Source organism: Rhizophagus irregularis, chromosome 11, assembly GCF_026210795.1.
Source record: "Rhizophagus irregularis chromosome 11, complete sequence".
Classification (NCBI taxonomy): Eukaryota; Fungi; Glomeromycota; class Glomeromycetes; order Glomerales; family Glomeraceae; genus Rhizophagus; species Rhizophagus irregularis.
This window is the reverse complement of record NC_089439.1, coordinates 555,296-577,720: the sequence shown is the minus strand read 5'-3', so window position 1 is coordinate 577,720 and position 22,425 is coordinate 555,296. Positions and strand designations below refer to the sequence as shown.

The 22,425-nt window shown below is 24.2% G+C and overlaps 4 protein-coding genes across 4 annotated transcripts; 3 read left to right on the top strand and 1 right to left on the bottom strand.

Moving 5' to 3' along the window:
- Positions 1-738: 738 nt before the first annotated feature.
- On the top strand, positions 739-4,320 carry OCT59_002677 (uncharacterized protein; the record flags this gene model as incomplete). Its single annotated transcript, XM_066145080.1, has 9 exons — positions 739-1,047; positions 1,113-1,586; positions 1,656-1,718; positions 2,022-2,105; positions 2,176-2,299; positions 2,495-2,637; positions 2,708-3,151; positions 3,219-4,081; positions 4,151-4,320. The coding sequence occupies 9 exons, from the start codon at positions 739-741 to the stop codon at positions 4,155-4,157; spliced, it is 2,511 nt and encodes an 836-aa protein (XP_065995833.1). The 3' UTR covers positions 4,158-4,320.
- A 2,818-nt stretch (positions 4,321-7,138) lies between these two features.
- OCT59_002676 (uncharacterized protein) lies at positions 7,139-9,946 on the top strand (the record flags this gene model as incomplete). The annotated part of the gene is made up of 7 exons (XM_025323594.2): positions 7,139-7,369; positions 7,440-7,898; positions 7,959-8,113; positions 8,360-8,432; positions 8,506-8,934; positions 9,010-9,872; positions 9,940-9,946. The coding sequence occupies 7 exons, from the start codon at positions 7,139-7,141 to the stop codon at positions 9,944-9,946; spliced, it is 2,217 nt and encodes a 738-aa protein (XP_025172029.2).
- Positions 9,947-12,171: 2,225 nt separating this feature from the next.
- Positions 12,172-12,423, bottom strand: OCT59_002675 (uncharacterized protein; the record flags this gene model as incomplete). Its single annotated transcript, XM_066145079.1, has 1 exon — positions 12,172-12,423. The coding sequence occupies one exon, from the start codon at positions 12,421-12,423 to the stop codon at positions 12,172-12,174; it is 252 nt and encodes an 83-aa protein (XP_065995832.1).
- Positions 12,424-18,304: 5,881 nt separating this feature from the next.
- OCT59_002674 (uncharacterized protein) lies at positions 18,305-21,821 on the top strand (the record flags this gene model as incomplete). The annotated part of the gene is made up of 2 exons (XM_066145078.1): positions 18,305-18,398; positions 21,550-21,821. 2 exons carry the CDS (start codon positions 18,305-18,307, stop codon positions 21,819-21,821), a joined length of 366 nt encoding a protein of 121 aa, XP_065995831.1.
- Positions 21,822-22,425: the final 604 nt, after the last annotated feature.

Sequence of the window (22,425 nt, the reverse complement as noted above, 5' to 3'; positions counted from 1 at the left end):
AAATTATAAATTGAACATATGGTTCTACATGTATATTGGAAGTTTTTTTACAATTGAAATATTAACTGCATTGTTTCAAAGTTTTTTCATTTACATTATGAAATTTTAGCAGTATTTCATCTAATTTATATGCTATAAAAGTTTATAAGGTGTTATTTTTTTCGTTTCGGTTTTTATTACAAATAATATAAAGATCATCTAAAATAAATTATTTATATTGCATTTATTTTTTTCTTTTATTTTAAAGTTTGACATTATTGATGAAGTAAATATACTTTCTGTTGTTTTGGTTTTGTCAAATATACAGTATATATATTTTTTCTTACCTACTTAATTTGTATAGTGTCCACTCCACCCAGTATCATATAAATTCCCCTTTACAAGCACGACATATTCTTACCTTATGTAATATGTATTAAATTAATAAATTCCTTGCTTTTATAATCAACTTATTTTTTTGGCCCGATCAACTGTAAATAAACGATTACCCTTTTTCTTCGGTATAAATCGCTAAACCATACGGTTTTCTTTCTATAAGTTTCCTTTAGAATGTAAATTATAATTTTGATCACGTGATTGAAAATTAGTGTATCATTCATTACTTAAAAATAATAGTATGTTACATTATTACGCCATGATTTTTTTGTAACCAAATTTGGTTTTATTATACTTTTTTTTTTATAAATAAAAGCCAAAGTTATTATTTTCATTCTTTTCGGTTCAAAAATTTTTTATTCAATGGAATTTCTTACAAAAAATTTTCCAAATTTGACCAGTGGGAATGAAATAATTGATAATTTCATTCAAAAAAAGCACTTAGAATACTTAAAAAAACACAAACGTGGTGTAGTATTTGAATGGATACCATACGATAAGTTTATTGAAATTGAAAAGATAGAAGAAAGTGATTTTGCCACAGCAATATGGAAGGATGGTCCATTAAGTTATGATAAACATGTAGAGGAATGGATAAGGGCATCATATGAAGAAGTTATATTAAGAATTTTATATGACTCAGAAAATATTACTGATGAATTTATAAATAAGGTATTAAATTTTGTATTTAGTTTGAATATTGGTATAATATTAATTTTTATTTTTTTATTTGATAGGTTAAATCATATTTATTTAATGAATATTCTTATAGTAAAGTAGATTATGGAATATCTCAAAATCCAGATACAAGAGATTATATTTTAGTTTTTAGCAATGAATATTTTGATAATCATTGTCAAAAGTGTGGTAATGAAATTGTTGATAAATGGTGTAAATCATGCCATATAAGTCACTTAAAAAATAATTTTACAAACTGGACAAGTGGAAATGAAAAAATTGATAATTTTATTCAAATGAAGCAATTAAATGTTAAGAAAATAAGTGATTTAATATTTGAATGGATACCATACAATGAGTTAATTGAAATTAAAGAAATGGGTAAAAGTGGATTTTCTGTAGCGATTTGGGAGGAAGGTCCACTGCATTATGATGTTGTTGAAAAGAAATGGATGAAAGAATCATATAAAACAGTTGTATTAAAATATTTATCTAACTTACAAAATAATATTACTGATGAATTTTTAAATGAGGTACGAATTTCTTTATAAATGTAGCTTATTTATTTTTTAGATGTTGATATTTTTTTTATGTTTAAATAGGCTACTGCATCAATTGATAGTTATGGAATATCTCAAAATCCAAATACAAGAGATTATATTTTGGTGGTTCATAATAAATACTATAAAAGATATTGTGAAAAATGTGACAAGGAATATATAAATTATAAGTGTTGTGAATCATGCCTAATAAATTATTTAAAAAATAATTTTATAAATTGGACAAGCGGAAATGAAAAAATTGATGATTTCATCCAAAAAAAGCAATTAAAAATTAGTATCGAAAGTTATATCATATTTGAATGGATACCATATAATGAGTTTATTGAAATTAAAGAAACAGAAGGTAATTGTTTAACTACAGCAACATGGGAAAAAGGTCCATTAATTTATGATACTCTTAAAAAGGAATGGGTTAAAACATCATATAAAAAAGTTTGTTTAAGATATTTGTATAATTCACAAAATGTTACCAATGAATTTATAGATAAGGTATTCAATTATAGTAATTTTTTTAAAATTTACTTTTAGTATTATATTAATTATTTTTATATTTTATTAGGTTGAATCATATTTAACAGATGAAAAATACTATGGAGTATCTCAAAATTCGAATACGAGAGATTATATTTTGGTTTTTAACAATGAATATTTTGATTATCATTGCGAAAAATGTGGTAATAAATGTATGAAATATAGGATTTGGTGTGAACCATGCCAAATAAATTATTTAAAAAATAATTTTATAAACTGGACTAGTGGAAATAAAAAGATTGATGAATTTATCCAAAAAATGCAATTAAAAATAAATAGCACACGTAAAGGTGAAACATTTGAATGGATACCATACAATGAGTTTATTAATATTAATGAAATGAAAGGTGGCATTGCTATAGCGATATGGGAGGATGGTCCATTATATTACAGTAACATAAAAGGGAAATATAAAAGGAAATTAAATAAAAAGGTTTTATTAAAATATTTATACAATTCACAAAATATTAATGATACATTATTAAGTAAGGTATGTAATTCTCTAAAAATGTAACTTAATTATTAATTAATGTTAATATAATGACATTATATTTTAACAGGTTGCAGCTTCAATTATGGAAAGTTATGGAATATCTCAAAACCCAAATACAAAAGAATTTATTTTGGTTCTTCGACCTAAAAATTATTGTGAAAATTGTGGTAAAAAATACAATAATAAATTTGAAATAGATAATAAGAACTGCATGTCATGTCAAACAAACCATGAAAATAAAAAAATTAGTGATTTGATCCAAGAAATGAGATTGGATCTTGATCACTCAAAATCTAATACGATTTTTGAATGGATACCATATGATCAATTTGATGACATTAGAGAAATAGGTAAAGGCGGGTTTTCTACAGTATATTCAGCAATATGGAAAGATGGCTTATTATGTAGATTATATGAAACTATTTATAGATATGAAAGAAACCCAAATACAAAAGTCGCTTTAAAATGTTTACATGGATCACAAAATCTTATTAATGAATTTATAGACAAGGTATGGAATTTATAGTGTTGTAATAATTATATAATAAAGTAATTTATATACATATATTTTATTATAGGTTAAAACATATTCAAATCGAAAGGTGAATAATATTATTAAATTATATGGAATATCTCAAGATCCAGATACAAAAGACTATATTATAGTTCTTGAATATGCGGAAGGTGGAAATTTCAGTAATTATTTGAATAAAAATTATGAGAGGTTTGATTGGTTTAATGGATTAAAAATATTAACTAATGTTATTGGAGGTCTTAGTAAAATTCATCAAAAACAGATAGTTCATTGTTATTTTCATATGGGAAATATATTATTTACAAAATTGAGTTATTTTAGTGATTATAAAGCATGTATTTCCGATATGGGATTATATAGAAAAATTGATGATATTAATGAAACAAAAATTTATGGAGTTATACCTTTTGTAGCTCCCGAAGTGTTAAAAGAAAAATCTTATACTCGAGAAGCAGATATATTTAGTTTTGGTATGATAATGTATGTTGTAGCAACTGGGAGACGACCTTTTGATAACTGTGCTCATGATGAGGTTTTGATATTAAATATATATAATGGGATTAGACCTGAAATAAATAATCAAATTGCGCCAAAATGTTATATTGATTTAATGAAAAAGTGTTGGGATGGAAATCCAGATAATAGACCAAATTCTATTGAAATAAAAGAAATGATTGAATTATTTTATAATTCATTAGACCAAGATTTTAAGAAAAAGGAACAACAACACTATGAGATTGAAGAACAGTTTAAAGAAACACAAGAATCTAGAAAAGAAAGTCTTTTATCAATTAAAAATGGTAAATCAACCACTCATGCACAAGCTATTTATACATCTCGATTACTTAATCCTTTTACAAAAAATATTTCCAATAGTAGTACAGTAGAAATTACTGATTTTAAAATGTAAGTGTATTTTTATTCTGGTATTTTTTTTTTATTTGTCTCGTCTCTTATTCTTATTTCATATTATAGCTTGTAAATATCTTGGAAAAGGCTAGTCTAAAGTAAAATGTATGTTAAAACTCTTATATATAATATTTCACAAAATAATTTAAGTACTATAGGTGCTATATTCTTAGTTTAAAAAGGAAAAGGAAAAAAATTTCAAAATATCGAATAAATAAATATTTTTACATCTAGAATTTTTTTTTTAAAACATTTTTTAGTCATTGATTATTTATTTTATGTAAAAATTAGCTTTTGTTTAACACTGATTATAGAGTAATATGTAAACATTTTTTACATAATAAAAGTCAGTTTGTAATTGAACAAAACTTCAAATTTAAAATATACAATATTTACTGATAGTGAGCTTCAGTACATATTTGGATAAATATTTATTTCGATTTTTCATAAATATTGAATTTCTTAAGTGTATATTTTTTATTTTTTTTATTACGAGTTCTAAAAAATGAAAATAATATTTTATTACTTCTATTTTCTGTATTCGACAAAATGAATTTATTAAGTTTTTTAATTTCACACATTACTTTTTCTGGGTTTTCATCAAGCATAAATGTGACTTCTGTCACACACTAATAAACATTCCTTTAGAAAACTATTATCGACAATCAATTATATGTTAAGTAGTTTGAAAAAGGTATTAAGTAGTACTGTACGGTAATACAAATTCGGACGGACGTTAATCCTCTTTGTTCGTACGTACGTTTCTAACAGATAAATTTTTTTATACTAGTACGTACGAATGCTTTAAAAATTTTCGTACGACTTTGAATTTTCGTACAATTTGAATTTTCGTACATATTTATATTTTTTAACATAAAGTATTTATTAAAAAACAAAACATGTCAATTATATTCTTTGAAGCTTATAAATTTCTATTTCTTTAATAATATTTAGCTCTATAATAATAAGATTGACTCATAAAGTCATAATAATTATATAAACCTGTTCAAATTCAGGAATTACCAATTCAGTTGGAAAGTCTTCAACATCGGATATATTATCAATATTCATATTTACAATTATTTTTCTTCTTCAAAGCAGTAAAGATTAAAAAGAGATATTTATGACAAATACAGTATATAGTAAACAAAACGTTAAAATCATTACATTACAAATATATATATTAGTACGAATTTATTTTTAATAGTCCGTCTGAGTACGGAAAAATTAAATTTTTTTCGAACGTCTGTCCAAATTTGTAGTACCGTACAGTACTATTTTATTATATATTCGCTTAAAAATACTGTTTTCATGGGTATGAAATTAGATATTAAAATTAGTACATAAATTTACTATATAGAATATTAAATATTTAATAAATATAGAAATTAAATACTCATTTAGGTTAAAGTAAGTTTATGAAAATTAAGTCATGTGTTTATTTTTTATGGTTCCTTTTAAAGTTTGTCTTCAATTATTATTTATTATTAATCAAATGCTTATATATTTTTTTAATAATGTGTATAAAGCCAAATTAAATTTAAAGGATATATATATAAAAATCTTTGGTTGTCAATATTAAATAGTTTCCATAGCTATTTGTGGTTAGCAGGAGAAAATATGGATAAAATGTGCTAGCGAAATCATGATGTTACATTCATGACAAATCAACGCAACAACTTTTTAATTTCTAAAATTTCATCTTTTGACGTAAATTATATTTAACAAATGAAGAAAAAAACTTTGCTAACAGGTTTTTTAATGTGTTTAATATTTTGAATATTATATACAAAAACTTTGGTTATGATTTATACCCGAATTGAGCTATCTCTTGTATAATATAGCTTAACCAAGCTTGTATTTAGTTTAAATTAATTATTATAAATTGGACAATATTTGATTTTGATATCGTTCTTAAAAAGCTTTTTTATAAATGAAATACTTAATAAATAAATTAAGTTATTTTTTTAATTGAAAATTTTTTTTATTATAAATAAAAAATTTGTTCGATGATTTGTCATTATACTGTATATTTCTTATTTTATAAGTTGGAAAGCGCGTGTCTAAAATCTAAATTATTATCATTCTTATTTCAATATATTGAATTATTTTAAATTTGTATAAATAAAATTTTTAACGTTCTTTTAGTATATAATTGCATATATTCTAAATACTTTATGTTCATTATCTACGAGTTTTCTCAGAAAGGCCTTGAAGTTTGAACGCTATTTATGAAAATAGACTTTACACATTGTATCACGTGATCAATTTTGTATGTCACTCGTTACTCAAAATAGTAGTATGCTACACTATTACGCCATATTTTTTTTGTAACCAAATAAGTTATTATTTTTCATTCTTTACGTTCAAAAATTTTTTATTCAATGGAATTTCTTACAAAAAATTTTGCAAATTTGACCAGTGGGAATGAAATAATTGATAATTTCATTCAGGAAAAGCAATCAAAATACAAATATGGTGTAGCATTCGAATGGATACCATACGATAAGTTTATTGAAATTGAAAAGATAGAAGAAAGTGATTTTGCCACAGCAATATGGAGGGATGGTTCATTAAGTTATGATAAAAATGAAGAGGAATGGATAAGAACATCATATGAAAAAGTTATATTAAGATTTTTATCTGACTCAGAAAATATTACTGATGAATTTATAAATAAGGTAATAAAATTTTTTACGAATTTATTTTGATATTAGTATAATATTAATTTCTTTTGTATTTTGATAGATTAAATCATATTTATTAGATGATTCTTACTCGGATTATGGAATATCTCAAAATCCAGATACAAGAAATTATATTTTAGTTTTAAACAATAATTATTACTGTGAAAGATGTGGAGAACAATATAAATATATTTTTGATGATTATAAAAATTATGATCGTTATTGGATAGATCGAGATCATAAAAATTATGATCGTTATTGGATAGATCGAAATCATAAATGGTGTAAATCATGTCATGTAAATTATTTAAAAAATAATTTTACAAACTGGACTAGTGGAAATGAAATAATTGATAATTTTATTCAAATGAAGCAATTAAATATTAAGACAAGTTATGATTTAATATTCGATTGGATACCATACAATGAGTTAGTTGAAATTAAAGAAATAGGAAAAGTTGGATTTTTTGTAGAAATTTGGAAGGAAGGTTCACTGCATTATGATGTTGTTGAAAAGGAATGGATTAAAGAACCTAAAAAAGTTGTATTAAAATATTTATCTGACTCGCAAAATATTACTGATGAATCTTTAAATGAGGTTTGTATTTCTTTAAATGTAGCTTATTTATTTTTTAAGATATTAATATTTTTTTCTTATATTTAAATAGGCTACTACTTCAATTGATTGTTATGGAATATCTCAAAATCCAAATACAAAAGATTATATTTTGGTGGTTCATAATAAATATTATAATAAATATTGCAAAGAATGTGATAAAGAATATACAAAATTAAACCATAAGTGTTGTGAATCATGCTTAATAAAATATCTAGGAAGTAATCTTATAAATTGGACCAGTGGAAATGAAAAAATTGATGATTTCATTCGAAAAAGGCAATTAAAAACTAGTATTGAAAGTTCTAATATATTTGAATGGATACCATATAATAAGTTTATTGAAATCAAAAAAGTTGGAGATAATTGCTTAACTACAGCAATATGGAAAGAAGGTCCTTTAATTTATAATACTCATGAAAAGAAATGGATGAGAACATTATCCAAAAAAGTTTTTTTAAAATATCTCAGTTATTCTCAAAATGTTACTGATGAATTTATAAATAATAAGGTATTAAATTGTTTTAAATATTTATTTTTAATATAATATTAATTATTTTATATTTATTAGATTGAATCATATTTAACAAATAAAATGGACTATGGAGTGTCTCAAAACCCAGATACAAGAGATTATATTTTGGTTTTTAATATTGAATATTTTGACTATTATTGTGAAAAATGTGGTAATGAATATGAAAAATGTGATAATGAATATGAAAAATGGTGTAAATTATGTCAAATAAATCATTTAAAAGATAATTTTACAAACTGGACTAGCGGAAATGAAAAAATTGATAGTCTAATTCAAAAAAACCAATTAATGATTAATGAGTATAAAGATACAATATTTGAATGGATACCATACAATAAGTTTATTGAAATTAATGAAACTGAAAAAGGTGGCTTTTTTACAGCAATATGGAAAGATGGCCCATTATATTATAGTATATCTAACAAGAAATATAAAAGGAAATTAAATGAGGAAGTTTTATTAAAATATCTATATGGTTCACAAAACATTAATAATAAATTTTTAAATGAGGTATGAAGTTTAATTTTAATTATTAATAATCATTTTATTTATTAATACGAAAATTTATTGTATTATATAACAGATTACTTATTTAGTTGAGGAAAGTTATGGTATATCTCAAGATCCAAATACAAATGATTCTATTTTGGTTCTTCAATTTAAATATTATTGCAAAAATTGTGGTAAAAAATACAATTATAAGTTTGAAATAGATAATAAAAGCTGTATATCATGTCAAACAAAATGTGAAAATAAAAAAATTAATGATTTGATTCAGGAAATGAAATTGAATGTTGATTATTATTATTCTAAAGTAGTATTTGAGTGGATACCATATGATCAGTTTGATGATATTAAAGAAATAGGTAAAGGGGGCTTTTCTATAGTATATTCAGCAATATGGAAAAATGGTTTATTAGATAGTATAAATAAAATTAGAATACCAAATACGAAAGTTGCTTTAAAATATTTAAATAATTCACAAAATTTTCTTGATGAATTTATAAATGAGGTATAAATTTCTTTATAATTTAAGCATTTTTTAACAAAGGAATTTATATTAATATATATTTATGTTATATAATAGGTTAAAGTATACTCAAATAGTAGTATAGGCAATATTCTTAAAATATATGGAATATCTCAAAATCCAAATACAAAAGATTATATTATGGTTTTTGAATATGCTGAAGGAGGAGATTTCAATAATTATTTAAATAAGAATTATGAAAAGTTTGATTGGTTTAATGGATTAAAGGTATTGAATAATATTGCTAAAAGTCTTAATGGAATTCATCAAAAGCAGATGGTTCATCGTGATTTTCATACAGGAAATATATTATTTATGAATAATAATTTAGCACATATTTCTGACATGGGGTTATGTAAAAAAATTGATGATATTAATGAAGCAAATATTTATGGAGTTATGCCATATGTAGCTCCCGAAGTGTTAAAAGGAAAGCCTTATACTCAAGCAGCAGATATATATAGCTTTGGTATGATTATGTATGTTGTAGCAACTGGAAGACAACCTTTTGATGATTGTGCTCATGATGAGTTTTTAGTATTAAAAATATGTAATGAGATTAGACCTGAGATAAATGAAAAAATTGCACCAAAATGTTATATTAATTTAATGAAAAAGTGTTGGGATGGAAATCCAGGTAATAGACCAAATTCTATTGAAATAAAAGAAATGATTGAATTATTTTATAATTCATTAGATCAAAAAAATAGAGAATATCAAAAAAGTATACTAAAAAATATACAACAACTTGATGAAATTAAGGAAAAATTTGAAGAAACACAAGAATATAGAAAAGAATATCTTTTATCAATTAAGAAAAACAAATCAACTACCCATACACAAGCTATTTATAGATCTCGATTACTTAACCCTTATACAAAAAATATTTCCAGTACAGTAGAAATTACTGATTTTACAAAGTAAGTGTATTTTTTATTTTGCTATTTTTTTATTTGTCTCATTTCTTATTCTTACTTTATTTTATAGCTTGTAAATTTCTTAGAAATAATGGTCTAAATTTTAATGTAAAAGGAGTGTTAAAAGCTCATTTATATATCATGAAGTAATTTGCCATATTTTAGTTTAACAGCCAAAAAAAAAGGAAAGAAATATTAATTCCAGATATAAGAACAACTTACTTTGCTTATTCGATTTTTTGTTTTTCATTTTTTGCTCATCATTTTTTGTTACCATTTATTATTTAAAATATATACTAGTTAGCTTTTGTTTAACACTGATTATAGAGTAATATGTAAACATCTTTTTATATAATAAAGATCAGTTTGTAATTGAACAAAACTTTAAATTTACAGTATAAAGATAATAGCAAATTTCATAATTATTAATAAAGTGTTTCAGTCCATATATTTGAATTTGACTAGATAAATATTTATCTTGGATTTGTAATTGTAAATGTATAGTTTTTTATTATTAAGTTCTTAAAACAAACTTCTAAAAATGTCGCTTTTGAGAGACCGGATTTAGAGATTTCCTAGAATTTCAATACCTATACAATTATTTTAATACAATATATTTTTATCTCTAGTATTAATTGACTATAACCAAATCTTAGTAAATAAATAATTATATTTCAAGATAATAATGAAAGTTTCATTTAATTTAGATACTATTTAAGTTCTTCATATAAGAGAAGCCAAAAATAGTATTTTAATTTTTAAGTTGTTAAACTGATACGAGAATTTGTTTATATTGCTGACTGGCTTATATATTATTACTCAACTGGACACTTCACAACGGACCGATGTAAAAAAAAATAGTTGACTTTGTATGATTATAAATTTAGAAAAGCGAATCAACTTTTGAAGTTTTATTTAAATTTATATATTAAATTACGTATAACGATCAAATTAATAAATAGCAGGATAACCAATAAGAAAATCAAAAATATTAGTTTAAAAAAATAATATAAACATAATTTAAACACAATTATATGAATGATAAGGATCAGTCACGTAATCACGCTTATCACCAACAACCAGTTTTCTAAAGAATGTCAACAAAATATATTTAAAAAAAAAATCTGTTTAACGATAAAACAATTTTCTTATTCGATTGCGATCAGGTTGAATGTTTATGCTCTAATGTTCCTTAATATTTATATCGCTCTCATTTAATTGTTATTATAAAAGTAATATGATTGATTATCTTACGTTTTGTAAATGTATCATCACATCGTTTCTTTGTTTGTTAGTGGATTAATAGTAATTTTGAGCGATATTGTTACATTTAACTACGTCAAAGAATATCCAATTGTTGTAGGTCCAGATATGTATCATAAATACCTTCCTCATATGGTATAGTTTCATAACTACAACTTTTGAAATAAAGAGTTTCCGATTTAAAACATAATCGAACATAGATTATTAAATAATAAGGAAACATATACTACTGTATCTATTTTTCAGTTATGAGCAAATAACTACGTGCGTTTAACCGGAGAAAATCTCCTATAAATATAGGAGTAAAAGGTGGTTATAGTTGTCACTATGTATTAACTGAAACATTTCCGTGGTTTATTTTTACCGCTTGTTTTAGCAAGAGAATTTTTTAATGCAAATAATGCTATACAATTGAACGACCTTATGACAAACTTTGGTTAAACAAATTTTTAACATCAAGGATTTGAGTGTAGTGCTGGTTTTAATATATAAGCTAATTAGAAGCTGTACACTATTTAACCATAAATAATTAATGACTTTATTTACAACAAATTTTCTTTAAGATCGTATTAATATAAACAATATGTCAAATTTATCTAGACTATGCCTGATATGGACGCCAAATTCGTTATAAAAATGAGCTAACTACTGTATATTATATATAAAATAATAATTATCATAACAGAGACCAGGAACGTGAATTATTGATTAAATTTTATGATGGAGAATACAAAAATCTATTTTTGTTAAAAATCCGCAGCAAAAAAATATAAGTATTTTTTTTTTTTTTTGAAAAAAATAAATTATTATGAACCGTCAGTTTTCAGCAAGAACTAAATAAAATTTTCCGTTTGTTGGAAAGTATGAAATTTTTCAATATTATCAATATTATCAAAATTTCATGACTTTCTCACCAAAAACTATGAGGGACCAACTAGCGCTCTTAAGATTTTGGTATAAAATTAATATCGAAATTTTGTGAACAAGCTACTTACACACAAATTTCGAACTTTTCATAGTCCTGTTGGATGTGAATTAGCTATGCAAGCATACGCAGAAATACAACATCCTCACGCAAAAGATGGATAACAAGATGATTATGTGGCGCAGCAAAGCGATTGTATGACGAACACGGAAAACATAGAAAACCAATCGGATTCATCACGGATGAAACTGGGTGAATCAATGAATCATCGGAAGCCAAACCTTCTAAAGGCAAGAAGGAGTCTAAATCTTGTAAGACTTCAAGTACAGAAGATTGACAAGCACCGATGACCATCCACGCAATCATCTACAAAAAGAAAGTTCCAGCAAAATCCGTCATCACTGATCACATGATATCACAAGAAAGTACGTGATCAATCGTGACATCATGATTTATGATTGCCGTCGAAGTCAGAAAAAAAAATACTCAATGAGTAAATGGAATGGGACACACCGAACTCAGCAACTATTAAGCAACAGAAGAAATTTCAAAATATTTATGTACGTAAAAATAGACCAGGACGGGCCTATGGGCTTATATGCTAACATACGATGGGTAAATGAGCGCTACCTGAAAGAAAATGGAGTGAAACATTTCAGGCCGTAGTTGAGAAGGTAGATAGTATGCATCAATTCCTATGGAATCGTCGATACGCCGTCAAAATATTGCATAATTTATTGATCTTTGTTGATTGTTACCAAGGATGAGATAAAAAAGAAATTTCAAATAAATCACATACTGTATATAATTTTCGTCGTGACATTGTGTTTTCATAAGAATTTTATTATGATTAGTACGGCAATAAATTAATTTTCATAATCAGAACAATAAAATGTCAAATTCTTATATCAGCTAACGAAGTAGATAAAAATAAAACACTTGAACATCACGCAATGCTTAATATAGCTTAACAGTTAACGTCTAATTTATTTTAATTGATATTTTTTGTGTCGGTTCATTACTCCATTGTGAACAGTAATGGACTATTTTTTCCCCTGTATAATTGCTCATTTTCCCTTCGACTCGTTAATAATGGGGGTAGCAAAAAAAAATCCTCGCAATTTTTAAATATTATTATATGCTAACTGGACCCATTGCATGGCTTAATTTTTTTTATATAATTCTTGATTATAAAATTTTTATTCAAAATATTATCTAGCGATCAGCTTAAAAAGTTTTAAAAATAATAAAGACGCATTTTAAGACTTTTAGTGGTCATGTGATTAAAAATAACTCGTGTCATTACATAAACTACGTTGCACTATAATTTGGCTAACGGCTTCAATATTAGTTCTTGAAACTTTTTTTTTTACGATTAAAATATTTAATTATTAGCTTTGAGCTCGTAATTGTTATACTTACATTATGACTTTTTCATTCATTAAATTTGCAAGGTAAATAATTTTTTAGTTCCAGTTTTTTTTATACAGTATTTCTTTGTTAAAGTTGGATAGTGGGGTTGTAATTAAATTATTGAAGTAACTAAATATCGTTACTTTCCGTACATATATTTTTTTACTTAATATTTTAATAAATTGGATTGTTTTAAATTTTCAGTACAAACTTGCACATCTAAGTTGAACGTTATGTTTAAATACGTTCCCTAAATTGGATCCCGTGATTAAATATAATGGTCCATTCATTACTGGTACACTACTATTAACTATAAAAATAGAAATGTGTTACAATATTACGCCATATTTTCCTTGTAACCAAATTTGGTACTGATTTTTTATAAATACAAGCAAGGGTGATCATTAACGTTCAAAAATTTTATTTTCAATGGAATTTCTTACAAACAATTTTGCAAATTGGACAAGTGGGAATGAAATAATTGATAATTTCATTCAAGAAAAGCAATTAAAATATAGTGATCGAACGGCAGTATTTGAATGGATATCATACGATAAGTTTATTGAAATTAAAGAGATAGGAGAAGGAGGTTTTTCTACAGCAATATGGAAGGAAGGTCCATTATTTTATTATGGAGAGGAATGTATAAGATCATCATATGAAAAAGTTATATTAAAAACTTTATATTACTCAGAAAATATTACTAATGAATTTATAAAAAAGGTAATAAATTTTTTTACAAGTTTAATTTGAATATTAGTATGATATTAATTTCTTTGAATTTTAATAGATTGAATCATATTTACTAAATTATGACGGAGATTATGGGATATCCCAGAATCCAGTCACAAAAGATTATATTTTGGTTTTTTACGATGATTATTTAGCCTCTTATTGTAAAAAATGTGGTGAAAGATATGGTAATTATCATGATGGAAAATGGTGTAAATCATGTCATATAAATCATTTTAAAGATAATTTTATTAACTGGACCAGTGAAGATGAGAAAATTGATAATTTTATTCAAAAGAAGCAATTAAATATTAAAGGAAGGTATGATTTAATATTTGAATGGATACCATATAACGAATTAGTTGAAATTAAAGAACTAGGAAAAGGATTCTGTGTAGCAATTTGGAAGGAAGGTCCACTATATTTTGTCAATATTAGAAAGGAATGGATAAGAGATTCATATAAAGGTGTTGTATTAAAATATTTATTTAACCCACAAGATTTTACTGATGAATTTTTTAATGAGGTAAATGAAGTACGAATTTCTCAAACCATCAATTTATTTTCTAGATAATAATTTATTTTTTTTTTGTATATTTAAATAGGTTACTGTATCATATAAATGTTATGGGATATCTCAAAATCCGAATACAAAAGATTATATTTTGGTGGTTCATAATAAATATTATAATAAATATTGCAAAGAATGTGATAAAGAATATACAAAATTAAATCATAAATGCTGTAGATCATGTCTAATAAATTATTTAAAAAATAATTTTATAAATTGGACCAGTGGAGACAAAAAAATTGATGATTTCATTCAAGAAAAACAATTGAAAATGAGTAATGAAAATACCATAATATTTGAATGGGTACCATATACCGAGCTTATTTATATCAAAGAAATAGGAGATAGTTGTTTAACTACAGCAATTTGGAAGGAAGGTCCATCATATTATGATACATATAAAAAGGAGTGGGTTAGAGCATCATACGAAAAAGTTTGTTTAAGATATTTACATAATTCACAAAACGTCACTGACGAAATTATAAATAAGGTATTAAAATTTCTATTAACATAGTTTGAATATTAATATAATGTTAATTTTCTTTTATATTATTAGGCGGAATCTTTCTTGGATTATTCTTATTGTAACATTAGTACAGATGATAAACCAATTTATGGGTGTTATGGAATATCTCAAAATCCAGACACAAAAGATTATATTTTAATTTTTAATTGTGAATATTTTGAAGAGTATTGTGAAAAATGTGGCAATAAATATGAAAATAAATATTACAAATGGTGTAGTTTATGTCTAATAAATTATTTAAAGAATGATTTTACAAACTGGACCAGTGGAAATGAGAAAATCGATGATTTCATTCAAAAAATGCAATTAAAAATAAATAATACATGTCAAAATGAAATATTTGAATGGATACCATATAACAAGTTCATTGATATTAATGAAACAGGAAAAAGTGGATTTGCCAGGGCAATATGGAAAGATGGTCCATTATATTACAGTAATATAGACAAAAAATATAAAAGGAAATTAAATGGTAAAGTTTTACTAAAATATCTCTATAATTCACAAAACGTTAATAAGAAATTTTTAAATGAGGTATGAAATTTCTGTAAATATATCTTAATTATCATCAATTATTAATATAATATTTTATTATAACAGATTATGTATTCAATAAAGGAGAGTTATGGTATATCTCAAAATCCAATTACAAAAGATTTTATTTTAGTACTTCAGGATAAATATTATTGTATAAACTGTTATAAAAAATACAACAATGAGTTTGAAATAAAATATAAAAGCTGTATGTTATGTCAAACCAACCATGAAAATAAAAAAATTGGTGATTTGGTTCAAGAAATGAAATTAAGCATTGATCATAACTCTGATGAATTTGATATGATGTTTGAATGGATACCATATGATCAGTTTAGTAATATTAAAGAAATAGGAAAAGGTGGTTTTTCTACGGTATATTCAGCAATATGGAAAGATGGTTTATTATTTCATAATAAAAGAGATTCTATTGGAGGAAAATATTGGCAAAGAAAACCAAATACAAGAGTTGCTTTAAAATGGTTACATAATTCACAAAATTTTATCGATAAGTTTATAAATAAGGTATGATTTCTTTATAATTATTTACCAGAGTAATTTTTATATATGTTAATGTATATTTAATAGGTTAAAGAATATCAAAATCAAAAGATGAATAATATAATTAAATTGTATGGAATATCACAAAATCCAAATACAAAAGATCATATTATGGTTCTTGAATATGCAGAAGGTGGAAATTTCAATAATTATTTGGAAAAAAATTACGAAAGGTTTGATTGGTTTATTGGGTTAAAAGTATTAACTAATATTATTGGAGGTCTTAATAAAATCCATGAAAAACAGATGGTTCATCATGATTTTCATATGGGGAATATATTATTTATGAATAATAATTTTAATGCATGTATTTCTGACATGAGTTTGTATAGAAAAATTGATGATGATGATGAATCAAATGTTTATGGAGTTATACCTTATGTAGCTCCTGAAGTATTAAAAGGAAAACCCTACACTCAAGCTGCAGATATATTTAGTTTCGGTATGATAATGTATGTTGTGGCAACTGGAGGACAACCCTTTGCTGATTGTGCTCATGATGAGGTTTTGGTATTAAATATCTGTAATGGGATTAGACCCGAAATCAATGAGAAAATTGCGCCAAAATGTTATATTGATTTAATGAAAAAGTGTTGGGATGGAAATCCAAATAATAGACCAAATTCTACTGAAATAAAAGAAATAATTGAATTATTTTATAATTCATTAAATCAAGAATTTAAGAATGAGAGACATCAACACTATGAAATTGAAAAACAATTTAAACAAACACAAAGATCTAGAAAAGTGAATCTTTTATCAATCAAAAACAACAAATCAACAACTCATGCACAAGCTATTTATAAATCTCGATTACTTAATCCATTTATGAAATGTCTTTTTAGTAGTAATACAATAGAAATCATTGATTAATGTGAAGGGTTCATTTAACATTATCGTCTCTAAAAAATGAGAGTTTTAAAATAGGTCACCGTATCATCCACAAAAAGTACAAAACAAATGTTTTTTTATTTACTATTATTTTATTTAAAATTAAGAATAAAAGATTAAAGAAAAAAGAATATATAGATGCAAAAAAAAATTTTGAGAATTGTAGGAATTATTTAATTAAATTTTGTTCTCTCAATTTGTAATAAAATAATACTATTTATATTTGAAATGAAATTCTTATTATATTTAAATCTTTGTTAAAATTGATTATTTTGTGTTTAAGAATGTTTTTATTTTAGAGTAACATGTATACATTTTTTTATATAATAAAAATCAGATTCTTGTCATATTTAAATAATATGTAAGTACCGTAATTTTATCCATATATATTTAGATTAATTCAATTTAGCTATGATATAAAAAATTACTTTCACAAGTTCAATGATGGCTATTTTCACACGAATTACAAGGAAATTTTCCGGTAATTTATGATTTTTTGTTTAATATGGAAAATAGAGAATTTCGTTTACCAAAAGGGGCGGAGCAGAATTACGCGATCATAGTTAATTTTTTCTACACAACCACCTACATAAGAATTTTCAAGAAAAAGTGACTTAGAACTGAAGGCTATATAAAAAAATGACAATAGAAATAATTTTATACTGTGAGCTAAGCTAAAAGAGCATAATATTCAAAGTTAAATCACGTTGATATTAGCCACACAGTATTATAACAAAATATTATAAGTCACTATATTAGGCGGAGTCCTATAACATTGACAAGCACAAAAGTGTACAAAAACAGTTCCAGACAAATGATTGGAAGTCACCTTTGCACATTGCATTTGTTGGTTAAAGTCACGTGACTTCACAAAATCTTGTGTAAATTTGATCATGTGATCAAATATATATGTTGTTCATTACTTGTGACATGCAACACAATTTACGCCAATTTTCTTTGTATACTAATCTTTGGGGGGTAATTACATTTTATTCTCTGTCCAAAAATTTTAATATTCAATGGAATTTCTTTCAAAAAATTTTGCAAATTGGACCAGTGGGAATGAAATATTTGATAATTTCATTCAGGAAAAGCAATTAGAATATGTCCCAGGTTATAATAGAAATAATAGAAAAGTAGTATTCGAATGGATACCATATGATAAGTTTATTGGAATTAAAATATTAGAAAAAAGTGATATTGCTACAGCAATATGGAAGGATGGTCCATTGAGTTATGATAAAGATGAAGAGGAATGGATAAGATCATCATATGAAAAAGTTGTATTAAGATTTTTATATGACTCAGAAAATATTACAAATGAATTTATAAATGAGGTAATAAAATTTTTTACGTATTTAATTTGAATATTAGTATAATATTAATTTCCTACTGTATTTTAATAGGTTAAATCATATTTCTTACTAGACAATAAGGAAGACTATGGAATTTCTCAAAATCCAGTTACAAGAGATTATATTTTGATTTTTGGCAAAGAATATTTTGTCTTTTATTGTGAAAAATGTGGTATACGATATGATTATCATCTTAAAGATTATAATTCTGAATATAATTTAGAAATGGATTTAGCAAGAAAATGGTGCAAATCATGTCATATAAATCAATTAAAAGATAATTTTATCAACTGGACCAGTGGAGACGAGAAAATTGATAATTTTATTCAAAAGAAGCAATTAAATGTTATGACAAGTTTTGATTTAATATTTGAATGGATACCATACAATGAGTTAATTGAAATTAAAGAAATAGGAAAAGGTGAATTGTCTACAGCAATTTGGAAGGAAGGTCCACTATATTATGATAATTTTGAGAAGGAATGGATGAGAAATTCATATAAAAAGGTTGTATTAAAATGCTTATCTAATTCACAAAATCTTACTGATGAATTTCTAAATAAGGTATGAATTTTCAATATATATTTATTTATTTGCTAGATAATAATTTGTTTCTTCTTTATATATTTAACTAGGCTACAGTATCATATGTACTAATTTATGGAATTTCTCAAAATCCGAATACAAAAGATTATATATTGGTGATTCATATTACATATTATAATAAATATTGCAAAGAATGTGATAAAGAATATACAAAATTAGATCATGCGTTTTGTGAATCATGTCTAATAAATGATTTAAAAATTAATTATACAAAATGGACCAGTGGAAATGAAAAGATTGATAATTCCATTCAAAAAATGCAATTAGAAGTTGGTATTAAAACTTCTGTTATATTTGAATGGATATCATACAATGAGTTTATTGATATCAAAGAAATAGGAAATAATTGTTTAACTACAGCAATATGGAAAGAAGGCCCATTATGTTACAATACTTATGAAATAAAATGGATGAGAACGTCACATGAAAAAGTTTGTTTAAAATATTTATATAATTCACAAAATGTTATTGATGAATTATTTATAAATAAGGTATTAAATTTCCTATTAATTTAATATGAATATTAATATAATATTAATTTCTTTTATATTTTTATTAGGTAGAATCTTTCTTGGATTATTCTTATTATAACATTAGTACAAAATTTAAACCAACTTATGGGTGTTATGGAATATCTCAAAATCCAGATACAAAAGATTATATTTTAATATTGAATTGTGAATATTTTGAAGAGTATTGTGAAAAATGTGGTAATATATATGTAAATAAATATGACAAATGGTGTAGATCATGCCAAATAAATTATTTAAAAAATGATTTTACAAACTGGACTAGTGGAAATGGACAAATCGATAATTTCATTCAAAAAATGCAATTAAAGATTAATGGCTATGAGGATGCAGTATTTGAATGGATACCATATAACAAGTTTATTGATATTAGTGATGAAATGGGAAAATGTGTATTTACTACAGCAGTATGGAAAGATGGTCTATTATATTATAGTAAAATAAGTAGGAAATTTAAAAGGAAATTAAATGAGAAAGTTTTATTAAAATGCCTCTATAATTCACAAGATTTTAATAATAAATGTTTAAATGAGGTATGAAATTTCTATAAATGTATCTTTAATTATTATCAATTATTAATATAATATTTTATTATATACAACAGATCATGTATTCAATAAAGGAAAGTTATGGCATATCTCAAAATCCAATTACAAAAGATTTTATTTTAGTTCTTCAAGATAAATATTATTGTATATACTGTTATAAAAAATACAACAATAAGTTTGAAATAAATAACAAAAGCTGTATGTTATGTCAAACCAGCCATGAAAATAAAAAAATTAGTGATTTGATTCAAGAAATGAAATTAAATATTAATTATAACTCTTATTATTTTGGTGTTATATTTGAATGGGTGCCATATGATCAGTTTTATGATCTTAAAGAAATAGGCAAAGGTGGTTTTTCTACAGTATATTCAGCAATATGGAAAGATGGCTTATTACATGAAAGTGATACTGGTGGATATTGGCGAAGAAAACCAAATACAAGAGTTGCTTTAAAATGTTTACATAATTCACAAAATTTCCTTGATGAGTTTATAAATGAGGTATGAAATTTCATTGTAATTTAATTATTTTTGCAAAGTAACATTTATATATATTGTATATTAAAATATTATTCAATAGGTTAAAGCATATCCAAATCAAAAAATAGAAAATATTCTTAAAATATATGGAATATCTCAAGATCCAAATACAAAAAATTATATTATGGTTTTTGAATATGCTGAAGGAGGAAGTTTCGATAATTATTTAGATAAGAATTATGAAAGTTTTGATTGGTTTAATGGATTAAAAGTGTTAACTAATATTATTAATGGCCTTAGTGAGATTCATCAAAAACAGATGGTTCATCGTGATTTTCACATAGGAAACATATTGATTACAAAGCAAGAAATTTTAAATGATTTTCACATTTATTCCTCACACGAAAATAATAATGATAATGATAATAATTATAATGCATGTATATCTGATATGGGATTATGTAGAAAAATTGATGATATTGACGAAGCAAGTATTTATGGAGTTATGCCATATGTAGCTCCTGAAGTATTAAGAGGAAAACCTTATACTCAAGCAGCAGATATATATAGTTTTGGTATGGTTATGCATTTTGTAGCAGCTGGAAGACAACCTTTTGATGATTGTGCTCATGATCAGGTTTTGGTATTAAATATATGTAATGGGATTAGACCTGAAATCAATGAGAAAATTGCGCCAAAATGTTATATTGATTTAATGAAAAGGTGTTGGGATTTAAACCCAGAAAATAGACCAAATTCTATTGAAGTAAAAGAAATTATTGAATTATTTTATAATTCATTAGATCAAAAATTCAAGAAAAATAAACAACACTACGAAATTGAAGAACAATTTAAGAAAACACAAGAATATAGAAAAGAAAATCTCTTATCAATTAAAAATAACAACAAATCAACAACTCATGTTCAAGCTATTTATACATCTCGATTACTTAATCCCTTTACAAAAAATCTTTTCAGTAATAGTACGGTAGAAATTACTGATTTTACGGAATAAGTTTGTTTTTTATTACCGGGCATCTAGTATTTTTTTGCCGTTTATAAACTATGTAACCAGTATGATAAGCTATAATAGTTATAGTTTAATTGAATAGTTACAATTTATTGATTTTTATTGGTTTGCTATTATTATAATGCATCTTAATACTAATATTTATAGTTACATTACAATTAGTGATATGAACTTACATTCCCTTCAAATAAGAAGAAGAAAAAAGTTTTATCAAGCTAACGAATACACAAACACACAAAAGTCTAAAATAGTTAAAATAGTTTATTTTATATAGTGATCACTGATCAACTAAATTCCCGTCCAGCAGGATGATAAGAAAGTTATTTACTATGGCCATACGTAGTAAACAACTAATACTTATTCTCATTTCTTATTTTTATTTCATACTATGAAAATAATTGTCTATATATTCTATATATTTAAAATCATATATAAATGAAAGGAATTGTAGGAATTAATTAAGCAAACTTTTATCTCTTAGTTTATCAGTAAAAAAAATAATACTTTCTAGATTTAAGAAGAAAACTTCTACACTCTATTTTTTGTTATTATATTAAAGATAATATAAAATTGGTTTTTGTTTAACATT